Consider the following 21,135-nt stretch of genomic DNA (forward strand, 5'->3'; position numbering starts at 1 on the left):
AAAAGGAGAATTCAGACCCTAGCAAAAGTAGATGACAGAGCCCACTATTAAATATTGTGAAAGATGCACAAATTATATGAAATTAATGACTAGTGTGTGTATGCGAGTGTATGCATGCACAGTTTTGTTCTAGTAGCAAGACACTGTCAGCTGCATTAATGACATCTAACTTGAGGCAGCATTTTAACTGAGTCGAGTACGCTGTTTCACTGAAACATTCATAAAATAGAAAAAATACTCTGTGTTCTATGATTTCATTATTAGAACAAGTCAAAGTCTACTAGATCAGCAGTTCTCAACCAGGTGTCTGGGGAACCGTGGGGGGCCACAAGCAGGTTTCAGGGGGGGCCACCAAGCAGGACCGGCATTAGACTCACTGGGGCCTAGGGCAGAAAGCCGAAGCACTGTCGCGCAGGGCTGAAGCCCGGGGACCAGTGTTCCCTCTAATTTTTTACGTCCATGTGCGGAATGAATTTTTGTATGTACACCAATATGAAAGTGATATGTGACACATCACCTTCATATTGGTGCACATAACAAAATTCATGTGGTGGGGGTGAGGCCAAGGGATTTGGAGTGAGGGGGGGCTCAAGGCTGGGGAAGAGGGTCTGGGGTGGGGGGGTGCGGCTCTGGGGTGGGTCTGGGAATGAGGAGTTCAGGGTGCGGGAGGGGGCTCAGGGCTGGGCAGAGGGTTGGGTGCAGGGGGTGAGGGCTCTGGCTAGGGGTGAAGGTTCTGGGGTGGGGATGAGGGGTTCAGGGTGAGGGAGGGAGCTCAGGGTTTGGGGTGCAGGAGGGAGCTCAGGGCTGGGGCAGAGTGTTGGGGTGCGGGCTCTGGGGTTGGGCCGGGGATGAGGAGTCTGGGGTGCAGGCTGCCCAGGGGCTACAGTGGGGAGAGAGGACTCTCCTCAGCCCTCTGTCACCTTAGCAGCTCGGGGCTGGAGGGGAGGTGCATCTCCCTGGCTGCGGCAGCTCCAGTGGGGCTGGGCCGAGGGAGGGGCTCCTCTTCCCCGGCCGCGGCAAGTCAGGGGCAGGCAACTCCACTCTGGGGCCAGTGGGGGGAGGGGGAGCGCCTCTCTCCCAGCCGCGGCAGCTCCACACTGGGGCCAGCGCCAGGGGAGGGCACAGGGCTTAATAGGCAACTACGCGGCCACGCAACTTAGAGGGAACTTAGCCAGGGACCCGCACCCCGCCACCCCGGAGTGAAGCTGAAGCCTGAGCAACTTAGCTTTGTGGTGCCCTCTGTGGTATGGGGCCCCAGGCAATTACCCGGCTTGCTACCCCCTAACGCCAGCCCTGGCTTTCATATGCAGAAAACCAGTTTTGTGGCACAGGTGGGCCATGACGTTTTTATAGCATGTTGGGAGGGGAGGGTGCCCAGAAAGAAAAAGGTTGTGAACCCCTGTACTAGATTACAGGCCAAATCCTGATCCCACATCAATGGAAAATTCCCATTAACTTATATGGAACTGAGGCAGGAAACAGCCACTTTAAGTACATCTCTGCTCTCTTCTAAATTTGGCTTGATTTTCTTACAGAGCTGCAAAAAGATACATCACACCACCATCCATTTAATATCATCCTGGTAGGACATAGGGTTGCCAACTTTCTAATTGCACAAAACCGAACACTCTTGCCCTGCCCCTACCCCGCCCCTTCCATGAGGCCCCACCCCCACTCACTCCAGCCCACCTCCTTCCATTGCACGCCCTCCGCCACCCTCACTCACTTTCACTGGGCTTGGGGTTGGGGCACAGGCTTACCTCGGGCGGCTCCCGATCAGCGTTGCAGTGGGGGCGCTAAGGCAGTCTGGTTAAGAAATATGGTTAAGTTGAAGTTTGTATCTAAACAATAAGGTCTCAGTCCTGCAAATTTGAGCAAATCCTTAAATTTCAGGACATGAATAGTCTCATTGATAATCATCATAATAGAAAAAGTGTCTCATGAAACATCACTCCTCTCATTCATAGTCACATGGTCCAACTACCGTCCTATTTATGGTCACGTCATCACTATGGAAACTACAGCCATTTCTTACATAGAAAAATAAGATTATTAGGAAAGAAATTAATGTATTTGTATTAGGGCTGGCAATTAATTGCCGTTAACTCATGCGATTAACTCAAACAAATTAATTGCGATTAATCACAGTTTTAATTGCACTATTAAACAATAGAATAGCAATTGAAATTTATTAAATAGTTTTGGATGTTTTTCTACATTTTCAAATATATTGATTGCAGTTACACCACAGAATACTCACTTTATATTTATTTTTTATTACAAATATTTACACTGTAAAAATGATAAACAAAATAAATAGTATTTTTCAATTCACATCATAGAAGTTCTGAAGTGAAATCTCTTTATTGTGAAAGTGCAACTTACAAATGTAGATTTTTTTGTTACATAACTGCATTAAAAAACAAAACAATGTAAAAATTTAAAGCCTATAAGTCCACTCAGTTCTACTTCTTGTTCAGCCAATCGCTAAGAGAAATAAGTTTGTTTACATTTATGGGAGATAATGCTGCCCGCTTCTTATTTACAATGTCACCAGAAAGTGAGAACAGGCATTTGCATGGCACTTTTGTAGCTGACATTGCAAGGTATTTACATGCCAGATATGCTAAACATTCGTATTCCTCTTCATGTTTCAGCCACCATTCCAGAGGACATGCTGATGACACTCGTTAAAAAAATAATGCATTAATTAAATTTATGACTGAACTCCTTGGGGGAGAATTGTATGTTTCCTGCTGTTTTACACGCATTCTGCCATATATTTCATGTTATAGCAGTCTCGGATGATGACCCAACACATGTTGTTTGTTTTAAGAACACTTTCATTGCATATTTGACGAAATGCAAAGAAGGTGCCAATGCGAGATTTGTAAAGATAGCTACAGCACTTGACCCAAGGTTTAAGAATCTGAAGCGCCTTCCAAAAATTGAGAGGGACAAAGTGTGTAGCATGCTTTCAGGAGTCTTAAAAGCACAACACTCTGATGTGGAAACTACAGAACCCGAACCACCAAAAAGGAAAATCAACCTTCTGCTGGTGGCATGTGACTCAGATAATGAAAATGAATATGCGTCGGTCCGCACTGCTTTGGGTCGTTATCTAGCAGAACCCGTCATCAGCATGGATGCATGTCCTCTGGAATGGTGGTTGAAGCATGAAGGAACATATGAATTTTTAGCATATCTGGCATGTAAATATCTTGTGACACCGGCTATAATAGTGCCATACGAACGCCTATTCTCATTTTGAGATGACAAGAAGCAGGCAGCATTACCTCCTGCAAATGTAAACAAAACTTGTTTGTCTGAGCAATTGGCTGTACAAGAAGTAGGACTGAGTGGACTTTCTAGGCTCTAAAGTTTTACACTGTTTTATTTTTGAAATCAGTTATTTTTTTGTACATAAATCTACATTTGTAAGTTCAACTTTCATGGCAAAGAGATTGCACTACAGTACTTGTATTAGATGAATTGAAAAATACTATTTGTTTTGTTTTTTACAATGCAAATATTTATAATAAAAAGAAATATAAAGTGAGCACTGTACACTTTCTATTCTGTGTTATAATTGAAATAAAAATATTTGAAAATGTAGAAAACATCCAAATATATTTAAATAAATGGTTTTCTATTATTAACAGCATGATTAATCATGTGATTAATCATGATTGATTTTTTTAATCACACAATTAATGATGATTAATTTTTTTAATCGCTTGACAGCTCTAAGTTTTATATGGGTTTTTCAGTGAGTTAATGATTATTACAGATTTATCTGTATATGAAATAGGTCAGTGGTTTTCAACCTAAGATTTCCAAAGAGGTCTGCACCTCCATTCAAAACATTTTAGGGGTCCACAAATGGAAAAAGGTTGAAAACCCAGAAATAGATGAATAGCCCATTTTAGATGGGAATTAAACCACTGGTGGCAGTGGAAAAAGCATGTTTTATTTTCTGTACAATCTGGAGATCTGGAATGGTTCAATGGGAAACATTAATAACCTGAAGAACAATCTGCTTCCCTTGCCTCATACAAAAATTAAATCACCAGGATGTTCCCAGTTCACCTTCCTCACAACCATAAGTCAGAGAGCTCCTGGGATCTCAATTTTATCCTGTTCTATACTAAGGTCAGAAATATTATTTGAAAAATCCAACAACTAAGTCTTTAAACCATGATTTGAAGACTTCAGTAACTCAACCAGAGGCTAAGGGTGTATTACAGGAGTGGGTTGGTGAGGTTCTGTGCCATGCAATGGGCAGGAGGTAAGACTAGATGATCAGGATGGACCCTTTGATCTTAATGTCTATGAACTATTAAATAAAATAAATAAGGTAAGTCAGAAACCAGGCTATGGACAGCAACTTCCATACATGCAAATAAAAGCTGCTTATAAGATTGTGATGACTTAACTGCTACCACTGGTGAGGTGTCCAATAATGGAACCAAATGCTGAAATATTTTAAATTAGAATTCAAGTTCTGTCATTTGATATTAGAGGAGTTTATTCCAAAACACAGTTATACAATAGGTTTCCTTTTCAGCTGGAAGCATAACCCAAAAAGCTATTTTGGGGGGGACATTTGCTGGTTGGCCTCAACACCATACTTACCAGGCCCACCAACTCAGCAAATTACATATGCCACAACATTTTAACAAAGTTCAAGTTCCTGTTTGTCTTCTTTCAGTTTCTGTTTTGGGTTTAGTATGGAGTCAGGTACTTTGAAGGTGCAAAAACTCATGTAATTTCAAACTGCGTCCTCCAAAGCTGAGGTTCCTCAGCTGCTCAGTGTGTGTCCACTGACTAATAGGTCTTTTTTCAGCTCACTCTCCTGATAAGTTCTGATTTTCCTTCTTCTTGTTGGACAGCTTCATCGTCATCTGGAGGAAGCACTTTCTATTTCAGTTCTTCTTTATATATCTGCTCATGGTCTAGAAACAGCTAAGTTAAAAACCTTTGGCCATAGAGTATGGAGAAAACACAGAGAAATTGCAAATAGTTGGTTGACGGATAGCAGCATGAGTGGCAGTGTGATATGATAAATATACGTCATGAAAGGGCTACACACAATGTACCTCTTGTGTATTTGTACATCACCGATTGAACACAGAGATGGCAAACAAGTCATTTACTTGCCTTAGGCTGTACATGGGCAACTGCTTGAAAATATCAGAATCCATAATGTTTAATGACATTTGAATTATTTTGGTCTTTTCAATGCATTGTTGTTAAAGCTAAAATGAAAACAAAAACTTAAATAGAGAATTTGCATTATTTTCTAAAACGATGTTTGGTGATCTTCATGTTGTATGAAAGCCGGATTGACTTCTCCATCCTCAGGTTCAGGGTTGATGGGGTTGGTTTGTACTAATTCATTTGTGCCTGCTTTCCTTCTCCTGTAAGCAAAAAGAATCTGTTAATATATAGGAAGCTGAGCCTCTGCTTTGATCAGGTACTTTTGGATTCTAACAAGAGACTATTGTAAAAAAAAATACTGTATTTCATGTGACTCGTTTTGCGAAAACGAATTACACTGGGCCTATTGACTTTAATGGGAACACGAGGAGGTACATCATATGGTAGAAGTACCCTTGATACAAATAAGTTGTAAAACAATGAACCAATCTTTGTTGTATTGGTTTCCGATCAAAACTATGGTTCAAATAATTCTTATGAAAAAAAGACATGCAAAGCACATTATAGGTCAGCTCCTCCAGTGCATTAGGGTGGCTTGGAACCCAAATAAACAATTTAGGCTTGCTGAAAACCCATCTTCAGGACCAGCTTCGATAATGTTGAGTTGCCAGGCCTCCCACTGCTGGCATATATTATTTAAAATATTACTTACTTTCTTCGGTCTCTCTGCCCAGTGATGATCAAGACAATGGCTCCAATCACAACTACGCCCAGGACCACCCCAAACAGTATTAGCCAGACAGGGACAGGTGGTTCATAAGGTGGTGCCAGTGTTGGAAGAATACCCTCAAACTCCAGAGTTTTGTCATCCAGTTTGAAAGCCTCATTGATTCGTCCCCGAGACATTCTGCCATCAAGAGCACAATCAAATAGATGAATAAATTAAACACAAACAAATCAAATATTTTTGGATTCCTTATAATCCTCTAGGTATTCTAAACTTCCATTGAACTCTTTGCTTGAAGATGCTACTTCAGTACTGGAGTGATAAACTATTTTTCTTTCTGGCATGATACCGCAGTCATACAGCAGCAAGACATGCCAGATTTGCTCTGCTACAAAGACAGTAACTGAAAGCCTGAATTTCTGTAGTAACCAGAACTGACATATTCAGATTTGTTACTGTACACAATAGTATCCCAAATCCTAATCGCCAAACCAAAACAAGACAAGAAACCTTTTGACCTCACTGTCTACTTGCATCTGCTCTCTCTCCTTCCCTTTACCTCTAAGTTCCTTGGATGCCCAGCATACACCACAGCCTTGACTTCCCTTTCTCTGTTTCCCTCTTGGATCCCCTGCAGTCTGCATTTTGCCTTCTTCACTCCACCAAAAATGCTCTCACCAAAGTCTCCAAGGGCCTTTTCCTGGCCATGTCTAAGGTACTTTTCTGCATCTTGATCTTCCTGTTGCTTTTGACAAAGTTTGCAAGAAACTATAACTTCTTTGGCCATATTCTCTCCTAGTTTTCCAATCTCTCTGACCGCTCATCAGCACCTCCTTTGGTTTTTAATTCTCCCCAGCCAGTCCCTCGGGGATTTGTCTTTTGTCCACTCTTCTTTTCTCTCTATATATCATCCACAACCTTATTGTTCACACAGCTTAATTTATTGTCTCTGTGGTAGTATCACAAATCTACTTCTCCATCCTTGATCTCTTCTGTACAGTCTCCCATACCTGGCTTTCTTTCTAACATATCATCCTGAAGGTCCTGCTAAAAATAGCACCTGAATTTACACTAGTTAGGTTAAAATTACATGGGCCATCTATCTTCAAGTTCAGGGCATAAGCTAGTCACCAGCTGGGGTTGGAGAAATGTACCTTCTCCATGGCACAGTACAGTACAACTCGATGTATTCTAGGAGTTTCACGACTTTTCTGTGTCGCCTTATATTGGCAGGTTTGAAAACAACATCAGATTAGACAGGCTATTTATCTTTTTTGATATGACAATTTCTCTCATCCTAATTTTTCCTTATTTTAGTTTTGGGTCACACTTTCTTATAACACCTCCCTCAGTCATTTGAGTATTTATATGGCTCCAACCCTCTTTCATGTTATTTCCTCTAAGAGCAAAATTTCACCTGATGGCTGTTTCCACCTCAGTTTTGGGAACAATGTCAGAGACATTACCAGGCATACTGACAGTAAAATAGAAGGAGATTCTTTGTGTTACAGCTCCTATGTGGATATCTGTGCTCCTGACGGGAAATATAAAAAAAATTGTTTCATGATTAAAGAGATACCCCCAATTAAAATCACATGAATGAAAATCTTGCATCCACTATACCTACAAACAACACCTAGCAGCACAACTTAAGGGTCCATTGCTTGAAAGAGGTATTTTTGTCAACACTTGAGCTTTCAGTTTTGTGTTACTAAGTAATTCTAGATACAGATGTGTTGCCCCAGGATTGAGGCACCCACTGGCATAATCCCTTAAAGCAGCAGTTCTCGACCAGGGGTCCGAGGCCCCCTGGGTGGCCACCAAACAGAGCCAGCATTAGACTCACTGGGGCTCAGGGCAAAAAGCCAAAGTCCAGCCCCACCACCCGAGCCTGAAGGTGAAGCCTGAGCAGCTTAGCTTCGCGGGACACCCTGTGGTTTGTGGCCCTGGGCAATTGCCCTGTTTGCTATCCCCTAATGTCGGCCCTGGCTTTTATATGCAGAAAAACTGCCTGTTGGGGCACAGGTGAGCTGTTGAGTTTTTATAGCATGTTAGGAGGGGCCTCAGAAAAAGAAAGGTTGAGATCCCCTGCCTTAAAGCACCTGGCCAAGCACAGAACAGAGGGGTTGCCCTCACCTGTTTGGGGCAAAATTCAGCTCAGCTTCTTGCACTTTGAACTAGAGAATAAAAACTAGCATTTGGTTGCACCTAGGCCCTGCTGAGAATTTAGCTTAGACATAATGGTGATTGATGTGCTATAAATGTGATCAAAAATATTAGGCAGATAGGTCTCTTTGGATGATTTTCTGAGGCTATCTAAAAATCATTCAAAGAGACTTAGCAAGTATAATGCTTTGTTTCTACAAATATCTATTTCTGTTCATAGCCTATGTTAGTAAAGGACTGTTTATTTTAAAATGCAATTAGATTAGGGTAGCATTTATTTATTGTGGGTGACTTTTCAACTCATTCAGATCAATTAACTCATGTTTTGTGGGTCCAAAATTCCTTGGCTATTCAGCATCATGTATATGATATGAGTATTATTGCCTAGAATTTTATATAATTTCATTTTTTATTTTTAATGGAATGTTTCTCCTCTAGGGAAGGTATCTCTATTGTTCTGTTCTTTGGCTATCATAGCCATATTCCTGTGTTAGCATTTGGGCAGCTGTTCTCATGATCAAATCTCACCGTTGGTAAGTGGTAAACTACAGTCTCCTACCTCATCCAAAAATAAAATATCATCTAACTATTGCACAGGTGATGTTTTTCTTTCTATCAAAAGTTCTGAAGATTAAACAGCATGCAGCAAAGCAAGTGGCTCCCCTATTATGACCCTCATGTCCTTTAGTATGAAACCACCAGATCTCCTCCAGCTACATTACACAGAAATCACAATTAATTCCACCAGTACATATCCCTGCTGAACCAAAAGCAGTACTGTATGCTCACAGCATGCATAGTCAAACAAAATAACTCACTGGAATGAGACAGTCTGGTTCTTGACCTCTGAGAAATACTTTCTCATCGCATAGGCAATCGATGACTGGAACAAATATAATTCAGTTTCATCCCATTCGTACTACAATATAAAAAACAGACCTTCAACAGAGATTATAATTATGCTGAAAATTACCGTGCATTAAGCAATTACTTTTAAAATACTGCTTCAGTAGTAGTAATTATAATTAGAGCTAGGCAATTTTTTTTTTTGCCAGAAAATGCAGATTCAGGTTGACGAAAACATTTTGTAACTTTGTGCTGAACCTGCTGAATTGTTTTGGTTGGAAACCATACACACCCCGCCAAAAAAAAAATTCTTTCATTTTAATATTTCAAAACAACTTTTCATTTCAAAATGTGTTGACTTGACTCAAGCTCCAGTCATGGCTCAGGGCTCCATTGAGCTAGGAGCTGTACAGAAGGTAACAAAGAAGACATTCCCTACCCCATAGAACTCACAGACATTTTACCAGGCAGCACATGACAGGTGGACAAACATTGCGGGAGAATGAGGTAACAAAATGAACAGAACAATGGAAGTCTTGGCTCACCACTTACTTACTTACAAAGGTAATTTACATACCCAAAGTGACTTACAAATATCTGATTAATCTTCATAACTCCCTTCAAGATAGATAAGTGATTGATTCTCCATTTTACAAATGGGGAAAATGATACATACATAAATGGAGTGTCGTGAAGAAGCTCACTGAGGGTACATCTACACTGCAACAAAAGACCCGTGGCATGGCCGCAGCTGGGCCAGGTCAGCTGACTCGAGCTCGCGGGGCTCAAACTGTGGAGCTATAAAACTGCAATGAAGACGTTCAGACTTGGGTTGGAGCCAGGGCCCTGAGACCCTGTGACGGGGAGTGTATCAGAGCCGAGACTCCAGCCCAAGCCTGAATGTTTACACTGCAACTTTTAGCCCCGCAGCCTGAGCCCTGCAAGTGTGAGTCAGCTGACCCAGGCTCTGAGAGTTGGTGCCACGGGATTTTCATCTCAGTATACACATACCGTGAGTGAGTCAATTGCTGAGCCAAGCCTAGAATGCAGGGGTTTCTGGATTCCAGTCCCATATCTAGTCCACAGCTGATGCTGTTCCTCTGAACCTGACCATCTTTTCATGTGTTGTCATCTATCTGAAGTGCTGTCATTTTAGGGTATTTATCACCTAAGGCTATTTTGTGTCCCAACTGAATCCCACAAATAGCACCAGGAATATCTATCCCATTTCAACACAAGGGTTCATAATAGCTGAAAATATTTTTTTTTTTTTGCTTAAAATAACGAGAGGCCAAATCCTAGCCCAGGAGTATTTCCACTGGAGTTATTGGGAGTTTTGTCTGGGAAAGGACTTTATGATTTAGACACTGGTTTCTATTATATAATTTTATACATAAACAGGTCATTTAGTAGGAGACCCAGTTGTTTTTGTCTTTGTATTTTTCTTGTTAAGAATTCTTTGTAGCAATGTTTCTGCATAAGGTATGTATTGATTTTTGTGCCCCAAACCAGACAAGTGATTCAAAAACAGCAGAGCATATGTGGTATTTCATAGCAAACTACATGATAAGTCAGATATTAACTCCAATGGAACACAGAAACAGAGAGTGGTGCATCAAGTTAAATAGCTCATCTCTGGCAGGTGCCCCTGCCTGTGCAGGTGGAAAAACCCAGCAATAACTGAGAATGTATCCTACGCAATTGTGCAATGGTGTACGTGGAAGGAAAGTTCATTTTTGACCTCTGTAGCAATCAGTTTATAACTTGAAGCCAGAGCTTTGATTACACTTATATCTTAGCATGCATGCCCATAAATGTTATTATTGGTAATATTATCCAGCCCTGATATGAGGCTCATGGGCATGGTATAAAACTCTAGATACCCCTTATATAATAGCAATTTAAAAAATACAGCTACATTTTTTAACTCTCTTATTTCCTGCTGCAGTGAATTTCATAAAAGGAGGACACATTGGGCTGGTATATGTCAGCCTAGCTCCATGGAAGTGAATGGTGGATTCAGCTAGAGCAGAAGGAAATGCTGCTTCTAAACTCAGACACAGTCAGTAGACCAATTCCTCCGTAAGTATAGTGTAGCACAGCTCCATTGACTTGAATCTACATTACTTCCAGGGACAGGCTCAGTGCTCAGCAGTCAGAAGGACAATGTTCTGATCCAAAGTCCGTTGAAGCCAATGAAGTCTTTGCATTGACTTCAGTGAGTTACAGATCAGGCCCTACGGGACAATAAAGGTGGCTTAAAGCCACTATTGCCCACAAACACCTTCTTCTGAGGTGTGCTGAGCATGCAAAGATAGTACCCCAGGATCTGGCCCTTAGCATTAATGAAAAATACAGCTGTATGGGTTATCTCTGAACTGGCATCTTGTACATTCATTATTTAGCTGATACTACACACAATGCTTTACTTAAGCATTCATAGGAGTTAGCATTGTTTTCTCCTGTAGCTACCACCACAATCCATAATGTCATTGTATTTGCTTTTTTCTAATTTTCCTTTCATCCTTTGCCCCTTTATACTCTACAATATCTATTTTCCACCCCCTAAAAGAACCCCGTGTATTAACAGAGTTTGATTCCACAACCACTGCTTTCATATTTGGCAGTAGAGCTGGTTGGAAAATTTTTGTTGAAATAGTTTTCCATTGCAAAATGCTGTTTCAACTAAACTGATTTATTTGCATGATATTGTATAAATTTCAACATTTCATTTAGAAATTTAAAAAAAATTGAAAATGGAAAAAGTGTCCTGTTTTGACATTTTCACAACAAAAAGATTTAATTTGTAATTCAAAATGACTTTTTGTTTTGAAATTTACTTTATTTTTATAAAAATTAAAAAAAAATTGAAAAGGGCCAGAATCAAAACCACCACATTTCAGATTTATCCAAACAAAACATTTTGATTGACTGAAAATAAATTATTTTTCAAATTTATTTTGCAAAAAAATTCAAAATTTTGGTTTTCAGGATGAATGTTTAGGAAATCTTAAAAAATTTCACAGTATGGAAAAATCTGTTTCCTGACCAGTTCTATTTAGCGGTTCCTTTAGCTTTTTAATTATCTATCTTGTTTTTATAAAATCTATTTTATGATGTTTTCATTCAGAAAAGTATTCAAACAAAGATCTCATGTGCTATTTAAGAGAAAATGTAAGTTTGGCCTCTAATTTTAGAAGAAATTTCCATTTTAAAATACACTTAGTTGTCTACAAGCAGTTTGTGTTTCAGCTTTTTATGGTGTGATCACACAGAAGATGCTGACAGAGTGGTTCTGGTTAACATTTAAAAAGGAGTCGGTTTTTTAAAAAGAAGAGACAGATCCTCATATTAAATGGTTTATGAAATATTTTGTCTACAGTTGGCAGAAATTAATTGAGTTCAAAAGGACTGGTCCTGGCAGTCTTTTAAATATATTTTTTTCTCTCTCAGACACTCTAGTAAAGTCAAGTCACAGCCAGAGCAAAGCTGCAAGTGTCTCTACCTGATCAATGTCACCTGAGACGTCAGTACATTCTAAACAGATGCTTAGTGCAATAGATGTACGTTATATGTGCTGTTCCAAACAAGCTGCTTCTTTAACATAAGCTGTAGTAAACAGACAACGAAGTTCTCAATTTACTTTTTTCACAAAATCCACTGTGCCTCCATTAACTTTGTAGCATTTCCATAACTGGAAGGCAATGCCTCAATCTTTCCTGGACTTTTACCAGCACCAGTGTGTCAGGTGTAATACAATATAGCTGCTGTCATATTTAGAAAGGATTCAGAAGTCAGGTTTGTCAGGAGAGAAGAAGCAGAGGTTTTACACTGTACAACAGCTGGCTAAGGCTGTTCAGGCTTCTAGAACTATTGAGCCAGACTCTCGGCTAGGGTAAGTCAGTGTAGCTCCACTGACTTCAACAGAGCTACACTAAATTACACTGGCTGCGGGATTGGACCATGTAGTACACAAGGGAGATGGCTAGAGGCTTAACCCAGGCATTAGCATGGGACCTGAAGCTGTACTCAGTGACATAAAGCAGGGATGTCACTGACTTTGATGGGCACAGGATTAGGCCCATAGTCACTCCCAGGCTCACATTACACTGTCTCCATTGCACAGTCAGTCCCTGACTTGATACAGGATGCCTTATCTGACAGCTGTGACCATGAGATGGTCTAATACAGGCAGTTTGCTGTGTACTTAGCCCCACTTCTAAGCACCTGTAAGATACAGGTTTGAGCATTGGCCTGCTAAACCCACAGTTCTGAGTTCAATCCTTGAGGGGGCCACTTAGGGATCTGGGGCAAAAATCTGTCAGGGACAGTACTTGGTCCTGCTGTGAAGGCAGGGGGACTGGACTCAATGACCTTTCAAGGTCCCTTCCAGCTCTATAAGATACATATATCTCCATATTAGCCTAATGTTCTTGACTGCTGCAAATCAGCACTTATTAGGCCAGATTCACTAGTACACTCTCTAGCTATTTTGTGACGCAAAAAAGTGGTAAACCCAGCATAGCCAACCAGTTAAACTGGAATTTGGGCTGCTTTGCAATGTCTGGGCAGTACACAGCAGCTGAATGTGTCCCATTATGAGCTGCGGCAAGTCCTATGTAGGAATCTTCCCAACATGCCTACACACTAGTTAACACGTGTTACCAAGATCCCTTGCTGAACTACAAGGTTTCAGAATCATTTACTTGTGTAGAAGGAGTGTCAGAGCAGAAATGTATTTAGTGGACAATGTTTATGTGCTTGTTTTGCAGCTTGGGACCATATCTTACAGTCATTCAAATTAAGTACTGTAAATGAGATTGTTTTACAGCCACTCAGTTGCACCATACAAGAGCATGATGACAAAAACCAGGCACAAAATGGTGTTAAGTTAACCATTAACTATAATGGCTAATAAATGTGTTGTAATATGGAGCCTTTTAGTGGTGTTTCTATCACCACTGAATGACATCTAACTCAACTCAGGGGGACTGGAGGCAAAAAATTTTTTACTAGGGCTTGCATGCAAGAGAGTGACAGAACTGAAAGAGTGTGGGTTTGTGTGAGAAATAATAACATATTTGTGTAACCTTCCTAGACCAATAGGTTCCTGAATTTCATCTGAATTTCAAATTTGAGTGTTTGGATACATAAGCAATAAGCACCTGCCTGATGACCCAATTTTACTTGGAAAAATGCTCATGCTTTGACGGCAATGACAAGCTTTCACAGGAAGGAAGGGTCTGTGCACTATTCCACTGAGAGTACCACGAAGAAGGAAAACTAGAATAAGGGTATGTCTTCACTTACATCCGGGTCCGGATGTAAGCAATCGGTTTTCTGAGTTCGATTTATCGCGTCTGGTTAAGACGCGATAAATCGATCCCGGATCAATCCCGGAAGTGCCCCGGATCGATCCCGGAAGTGCTCGCTGTCGACGCTGGTACTCCAGCTCGGCGAGCGGAGTACGCAGCATCGAAGGGGGAGCCTTCCTGCCGCGTCTGGACCGCGGTAACTTCGGACTAAGGTACTTCGAATTCAGCTACGTTATTAACGTAGCTGAATTTGCATACCTTAGTCCGAAGTGGGGGGGTTAGTGTAGACCAGGCCTGAGGAGCAAATCCGCAGCCAAATGCCCAGCCTTGGCAGATTGGCTGAGTTAGCAGTGAGCCAATCCTCCAGCACAATGTTGAGGGAAGTACCATTTTTTGCCTACTAGCTACTGCACTCCAGAAACATAACAGTAAGGACATTTGGGCATCTGAGCTGGAGCATAGACAGGGAGGAAGGTGTGAGGAGGTTTGCAAGGTTTATCAGGGCCTGGAAAAATGACATCAAATATGCAAACAAATTGCTAGAAAGAGCAATCATATTGTTTGTAACGGAGAGCATCCAATACCTCCTGTATAGAATTCAGCTAGATATTTCCATGTTGATCTATGATTTGTTAAACAAAACATGACATAGTAACAGAATGAATACACTGATCTGGATTTACTCACTGGATTGTTCCCAAGTGCTGATTTCAGACTGATCCTCACTTTGATTGCATTGCTAGAATCTGATTTAAAAAGAAAAGAAGCATTGTATCAGAACTGCAAGTCTTTTCCATAAAGCTACTGCATAGCAACTGAGACGATGAGGTGATTTTGTTTTACTGATAGTTTTTACCCTCCTCGGGCTAATAAGGGTATCAGACACAACACTGTTCTCAGCCACTAGGATATGCTGCATTCTCCCATCCTGACTGTGGCTACAGGTGTGTGTCTCACGTGTGCTTCAGCATTTGATGTAGTGATGCTGGGCTGAATAAAGCATTTTACTCCTCCTCCCACTTTTTGGGCACCCTTTTTGATATGGCCAGCAATGGAGAGCCAGGGAGAGATGACATTTAACATTCCAAACTGGCTTGCCCACCCTGAGCCTGATCGCTGTTCCAGCTCTGATGACCGAAAGTCTAGATGAGTTCTCACCAGCCCGGCAGATGTGAAGCATGCTCAGTAGTCTCAAGCAATGGTTATAACTGAAGAGCTGAAACTGATCAGTACCTACAAACCCAAACCACTATTCTCCCTTCATTCTGTTTATCCGTCCTGAGTTTTTAGCACTGCCAGTGAAAAAAAGCTTTTTGAAGTGCCCTTTGTCAATAATTCATTATCAGGGTCAAGTGCTCAGTTTCTGGGAATCAGGTGAAGCTGTGACAGGTGGCTGATGGCCACCATGGTCCCTGAGTATGCTGACTCTCCAGCTTTGGGAGTGATGAAGTCAATGCACTTTTGCATGAACAACTCTAACTGCTGGGTCCCAGGGCCATAGAATTTGCCTGTTGCCTCTCCCAACTGCCAGATTCAACAACTGCGGAAAGAGAAAGGGGGCGTGGGTTAAGGAGAAGTTGTATTGTCAAGCATTCTGAATTGCATATAAAACCATTACATACATGGAGTCCAGAATGTGTTCCAACCAACAGATCTGCCACTATTGTTCTTTATCAGCCACTGATGTAAGGGTTCAAAGTAGTGGAGCAAGGGTGTTGCATTCATCTTTTTTTCTCCTGTTATACTTTCTAGTGCCTGGGTCCAGGGCTGTGATCTCCCTAAGACAAGCATGTCCCTGGGTATGGAAGGATCAAAAATTATTGCTAGGTTCCATCTGTGCACAGATTATATGTACGCACTCATATTAATGCAAATAAATTCCCTTCTCATTGATAGGAGACTAAACTCCTATGGGTCAGATCCTCAGCTGGTATAAATCTGCATAACTCCAGTGGAATTAGGTGAGGAAACAGACTTTAGTGTAGAACCAAGTTTATCCCTGGTGTAACCCCATTGGCTTCAATAACTTAAGTGGCTTTACAGCCAGGATGAATTTGGCCCAGTTATATTCAGTCTCCTTTTATATAACAAATTGTGTGCTTTGTTACCGCAGTTTGTGACCAGCTGCCGTGGAATTAGTAATGTCACATGTGTAAAGAGGACCTGTATGGTTAGCAGCCTTGCAAAGTGCCTCCTGAAACTGGAACTGATAAATGGTCCTTGTGTAATATCTAAAAGAAAAGAAAAAAAGAACAAAAGCCATACTTTGTGTTACCCATCTCACACTGGAGCAGCAAATAGCCTTGCCCTTTGGAATGGGCCGCAATTTAGATTACCGCTCCTGCTAGTGACACTGGGCACTTTGGAGAGAAAGACAAAACACTAATGACAGGCTGGGCCTAACATCCTGATAATGTTCAAATGCCAAAATCAAACACAGCATAAGAGCCGAGATGTGCTCTCCGTTACAATGGGCCCTAGCTGGAGTAAGTGGGGTTACAGAGACTCTGATTCTCCACTCCAGCTGAGATCGATTGGATGGAGGAGCCCCAGGGAGCCAGATGCAGCTCTCTGAGTCAGGGACATCCCTAATGTATGTCATTGGCACTAGCTACTGATCCTTCAGGGGCCTGTTCCACTGGTTCTTTAGGAACCTGACTCCAGTGAAGGACTTCCAAGGTGCTTCCTCCTTCCCCTTATGGTGAGGGTCAGAGAGGCAGCTGGCACAGGAAACAACAGAGCCATCTCCACCAACATTACACTGCTGTGCAGAAAGCTCCTCTGCACAGCAAGGAATTGCTACTGGGCATCTCCAGTCACATTGCATCGTGTGAGAATCCGGCCCTACAAATGTAACTAGTCTGCAGGTCTGATCCAAAGCCCATTGAAGTAAGTGGAAAGATTCCCATTGACTTCAGGAGGCCTTAGGCCAGGGCCTAACCAAAAGAAGAATTTGGCCGTAACACTCTAAATGAAATATTTAGCACACAGCTGCTTGTCATCTAGGAGTTAAATGATGGTGATAAGGATACCTTATGAAAGAGTAATCATTGGCCACATGGAACAGAGCAGCAGGGTCACAGTACGTTTCATCATGAGGCAGTGGTTCAACCACACCCACTATTGCTCGCCTGTGGATAGGGGAAGAAAAAATTAGAGGCATTTCCATTACGAGTTCTTGAGAAAAAAATATACTGACCTTTCCACATAACAGCTGCCGTTTGTAGCAGTCATCACTGTTGGCATCTCCCTTACCTTCCAAATACAGACATCACAAAGCTAAATAAACTAGGCTCCTAAACTGCTATTGATCTGTGCATGGAACTACTGTGCATGGGATTATTGGACCTAAACATTTAACCCTGACTGGAAATTCAAATGTAAGAAGTGAGTGAAAATGTCACAATAATCTATAACTTTTTTCCAGTTTGAAAATTAACCATGGTAAACAGGTTTTTTTATGATAAATGTTATGAATAAATGCAAGAAGATCAGGCAGAGCAACTAGACTAGTCCAAACAAAAAGAGGCGACTGATATCACTCAAGGACTATTGAAATGATGCTTTGTAAAAACAGAAGAGGTGTAGTCTGAAATTAATGAGCTAAAATTGGTGTGGCGGATATTTGGCCTAATTGGTGGACAAAATACAAGGGGATGAACTATGCTGCTCACTTTTCTCTTTGGGGGGTTTCTTAAAAAAAGACTTTGAAAAAAAATTCATCTCCTTTTCCACCTTGTATCCCAGTTGGTCTCGTCTGCTCTCATCTTCTCTGACCCCATGATAGAAGGAGCTGACCAGACTTCCTTCCTGAGAGGAAGGCCACTAGGCCTTGCTAGTGTTCAAATAACTTTGTTTTTCACTTGTGAGTCCTGGAAATCATATCATGACATCCAGGCCTCAGCCCATCAGTGGGAATACTTAATTGCCAGCATTGCAAAGGCACATAAGATCCTGTTCTGTTCCATTCCTCGTGTTGCTTTCCCCCTTCCTCCTATCCTATCTCTTAGTTTTCATTTTTTCATCAAATCCTGAAATCAACTGCATTGCATCAGTACAGTGGGATAAGATGACCACGATCCTGTCCTGTTTAAGGAGAAAAGACCGAACCAGATTATGTCCCTGACCAGAATGTGAACCACGGTCCAAGCACCAGGTACCCTGATCAGCCTGCCAGCCAAAGCATCCATTCGTGACTCACCAGCCTTCCAGTGTTCCAAAGACATCAACAAAAGCCATATTTCCCTCACCTTCTCTGTCCCATCTCTCCTCTACCTTGTGTCTGCGTGTTTGTTAGAAACAGGAGGCATTTTACCCAACAGGACTGAAAGTGAAATTAACCCTTTCCTTTTCATCAAAGAAAATTTGTTCTGCAAATAGAAGACTCTGATATTTTGCCTCCAAATGGAGAGAAACTTTAAAGGTTTAAGTTAAATTTGCATATCACTCAATGTCATTTTCAGTATAAGTACTTGTTTTAATTTATTCTTCTTCCATGTGTTTCAACTTTAGAATGAATACTTTTGGGTGTTTGCTAAGGAACTGAGTAAAACCAAGGCTTCAGTAGAAAAAAACTCCAAACATAAGTATCTATGTTTTAATGTTGGACTGTGAAAGAGTTTATAACACGGCTAACGTTTTTTTACCTTTGAGTTCAATACCACAAAACTCACAGTGATGTCAATGGTGGCACTGCTTCAAAATGAATAGCAGGATATGGTCCTTTGACATAAAAGATTAAAAACCAAAGGATTTATGTTCGGATGGGGTAGGAAAGGTAAAATCACTGTTGTAAAATATTCCACAGTCAATTAGCTTCACACAGCACTCATAGCCCATTGAACCAAAGACACCATGATGAGGTGTCTACCCCATGCAAGGCCTGAATAGAGAGAAGGGCCAATTAACCTTGTGACAGGATGCACCTGGGGGAGAGTCAGGGTTGAAAAGCTCTAATTGATGATGAAGCCCAGGCTAAACTGCTATAAAACCAGGAAGAAGAAAGTAAGAGGGGGGGCTGCAGTAGAGAAGGCTGATAGTCACCTTTTGGGCTTGGAGGGGAAAAGGAGGAAACTGGGGATGAATTGAAGCCCTGTGATCCAGGCCCTGAGGGAAGGGCATATCCAGAGGAGTGTTGAAAAGGAGCCTGATAGGGATGAAGTAGGAAGCATCCCAGGGAAACAGCAGCAAGGTTTTGGACAGTGCAGAATTTGTCCGCTGGTTGTAGGGTCCCTGGGCTGGAACCTGGCATAATGGGCAGGCCTGGGTTCCCCTACCAGCCACTGGGGAAGTGGCACAGAGTGGGCAGTGGAGCAGAAGACTGCCTAGGATAGTCATCCAATGGGATTTTGATCTCCCAGAAAAGGAGGATTATAGTGACCTGACCACAGGGCCAAGCCATGAAAAAGGAATACCCTGAGTGATAAAGAGGGAGTAATCTGATGAGAGAGAGAGAGAGACACCATTGGGTGCAAAACGGAAGTAGGTGGTGTCAGAGTGGTCGTGAGCTAATCCCCAATGGGCCACAAGGAGGCACCACAGCAACGAGTAGCAAACCCTGTGACAAATTTGGTGACGAATGTGGGCACGATAGTCATCCCTAAGACAAGTGGAGTGAGAAACTATGCTTGTTGGTTACCTCTGAGATGAGGGGACTGTGCATAACAGTCACCACTGATACAAGGGGAAAGTGAGGGGCCACAACAGTCACAGAAGAAGTAAAGGGACAATGGAGCTGCTGCATGTGGAGGCCTTTTTTGGAGAAGGCCTGTATACCCTCCTGAAATGGACGCAGAGTTTTTGCTCCCATTTAAAGGGGATGAAAAACAATCCATGGGGCTCCAGGCACTACTTCTGCAGGTCCTGCAGAACCAGCAGAGACAGTGGAAGGCCCAGTTATATCTGCAGGGGTATTTAATGAAGCTGGCAGAAAAGCGAAAATCTTTATTTAAGATCCTATGGAAAGAAGTGAGCTAGGGCTGAAGAGGCTGGGAACAGAAAAAATGTTCTGAGCCCAGAGGCCTGGTCAAGAGTGTGTATTACACCTGTGGGCAGAGGGGACAGCTGAAAAGGGAATGCCCCTGTGTGTATCAGGACAAGAAGTCTTGCCTGGAAGGGAGGGATGCAGGAAAGCCCAAAAGAGTCCCACCTGCGGAAGAAGTAGGAAAAGGAGGGACCTGTTTTGTCTGTGGGAAATGGGGACACATGCAGAGGCACTGTCTTCACAAAAAAAGAAACTAGCAGAAAAAGAGCAAAGTATCAAGAAAGGAATGGAAGGATGAGTCAGAGGCCCATAGAAAGTGCACAAAGGTTGTAGAGAGGGCCTAGAGGGTGGCTGTGAGTATAGAGGGTGAGAAGAAATTGGAGGGAAGAAAGAGTCTGCCAAAGACAAAGTTAAAGGATATAAGGACAAATACGGAGAGTAACCAGAATGCAGTGGGAACTCAGACCCGGGGAGAAAGGAGCCAGGGAAAAGGCTACAAGAGAGGCTGACAGCTGCAGAGTAAGCCTTGCAAGTGGCTTTGCAAGACTTAGAATTCCAGAGGGAAAAGTTTCAGGACACCATGGAGGAGAAGGGTAGACTGTTCCTTATGGTTGGCAACCTAGAACAGAAGCAAGATAACTAGCTCCAACAACTCCAAGGGGAGAGGCATCCATACCCTCCCACTCCAGCCTGTAACCCTGGGGGGTATGTGATAGGGTGTCTGCCCCACACAAGGCCTTAGTAGAGAGAAAGGGCCAATTAACCCTGTGACAGGCTGCACCTGGGAGAGAGTCAGGGCTGATAAGGTCTAATTGCTGAAGCCAAGCTGGGCAAGGGGCTAAGCTGCTATAAAGTATAGAGTAAAGAAGATAAAAAATAGAGAGTAAGAGGTGGGCTGCAGTAGAGAAAGCAGATAGTCACTTTCTGGGCTTAGAGAA

General features: G+C 42.1%; 1 protein-coding gene across 1 annotated transcript in view; it reads right to left on the bottom strand.

Moving 5' to 3' along the window:
- Positions 1-5,302: 5,302 nt before the first annotated feature.
- The window catches only part of LOC113406033 (angiotensin-converting enzyme 2-like), a 38,695-nt gene continuing 22,862 nt past the window's right edge, over positions 5,303-21,135 (bottom strand). The window contains exons 11-18 of the mRNA XM_026648166.1: positions 17,247-17,345; positions 16,323-16,445; positions 15,837-16,009; positions 14,902-14,960; positions 8,872-8,972; positions 7,305-7,421; positions 5,873-6,067; positions 5,303-5,420 (exon numbers count right to left, since the gene is read on the bottom strand). Of these exons, the coding sequence (XP_026503951.1) occupies positions 5,303-5,420; positions 5,873-6,067; positions 7,305-7,421; positions 8,872-8,972; positions 14,902-14,960; positions 15,837-16,009; positions 16,323-16,445; positions 17,247-17,345 (985 nt within the window). The remainder of the gene's footprint in view (positions 5,421-5,872; positions 6,068-7,304; positions 7,422-8,871; positions 8,973-14,901; positions 14,961-15,836; positions 16,010-16,322; positions 16,446-17,246; positions 17,346-21,135) is intronic.

The sequence above is a fragment of the Terrapene carolina genome, unplaced genomic scaffold, assembly GCF_002925995.2.
Source record: "Terrapene carolina triunguis isolate 2854851 unplaced genomic scaffold, T_m_triunguis-2.0 Scaffold22, whole genome shotgun sequence".
NCBI lineage: Eukaryota > Metazoa > Chordata > Testudines > Emydidae > Terrapene > Terrapene triunguis.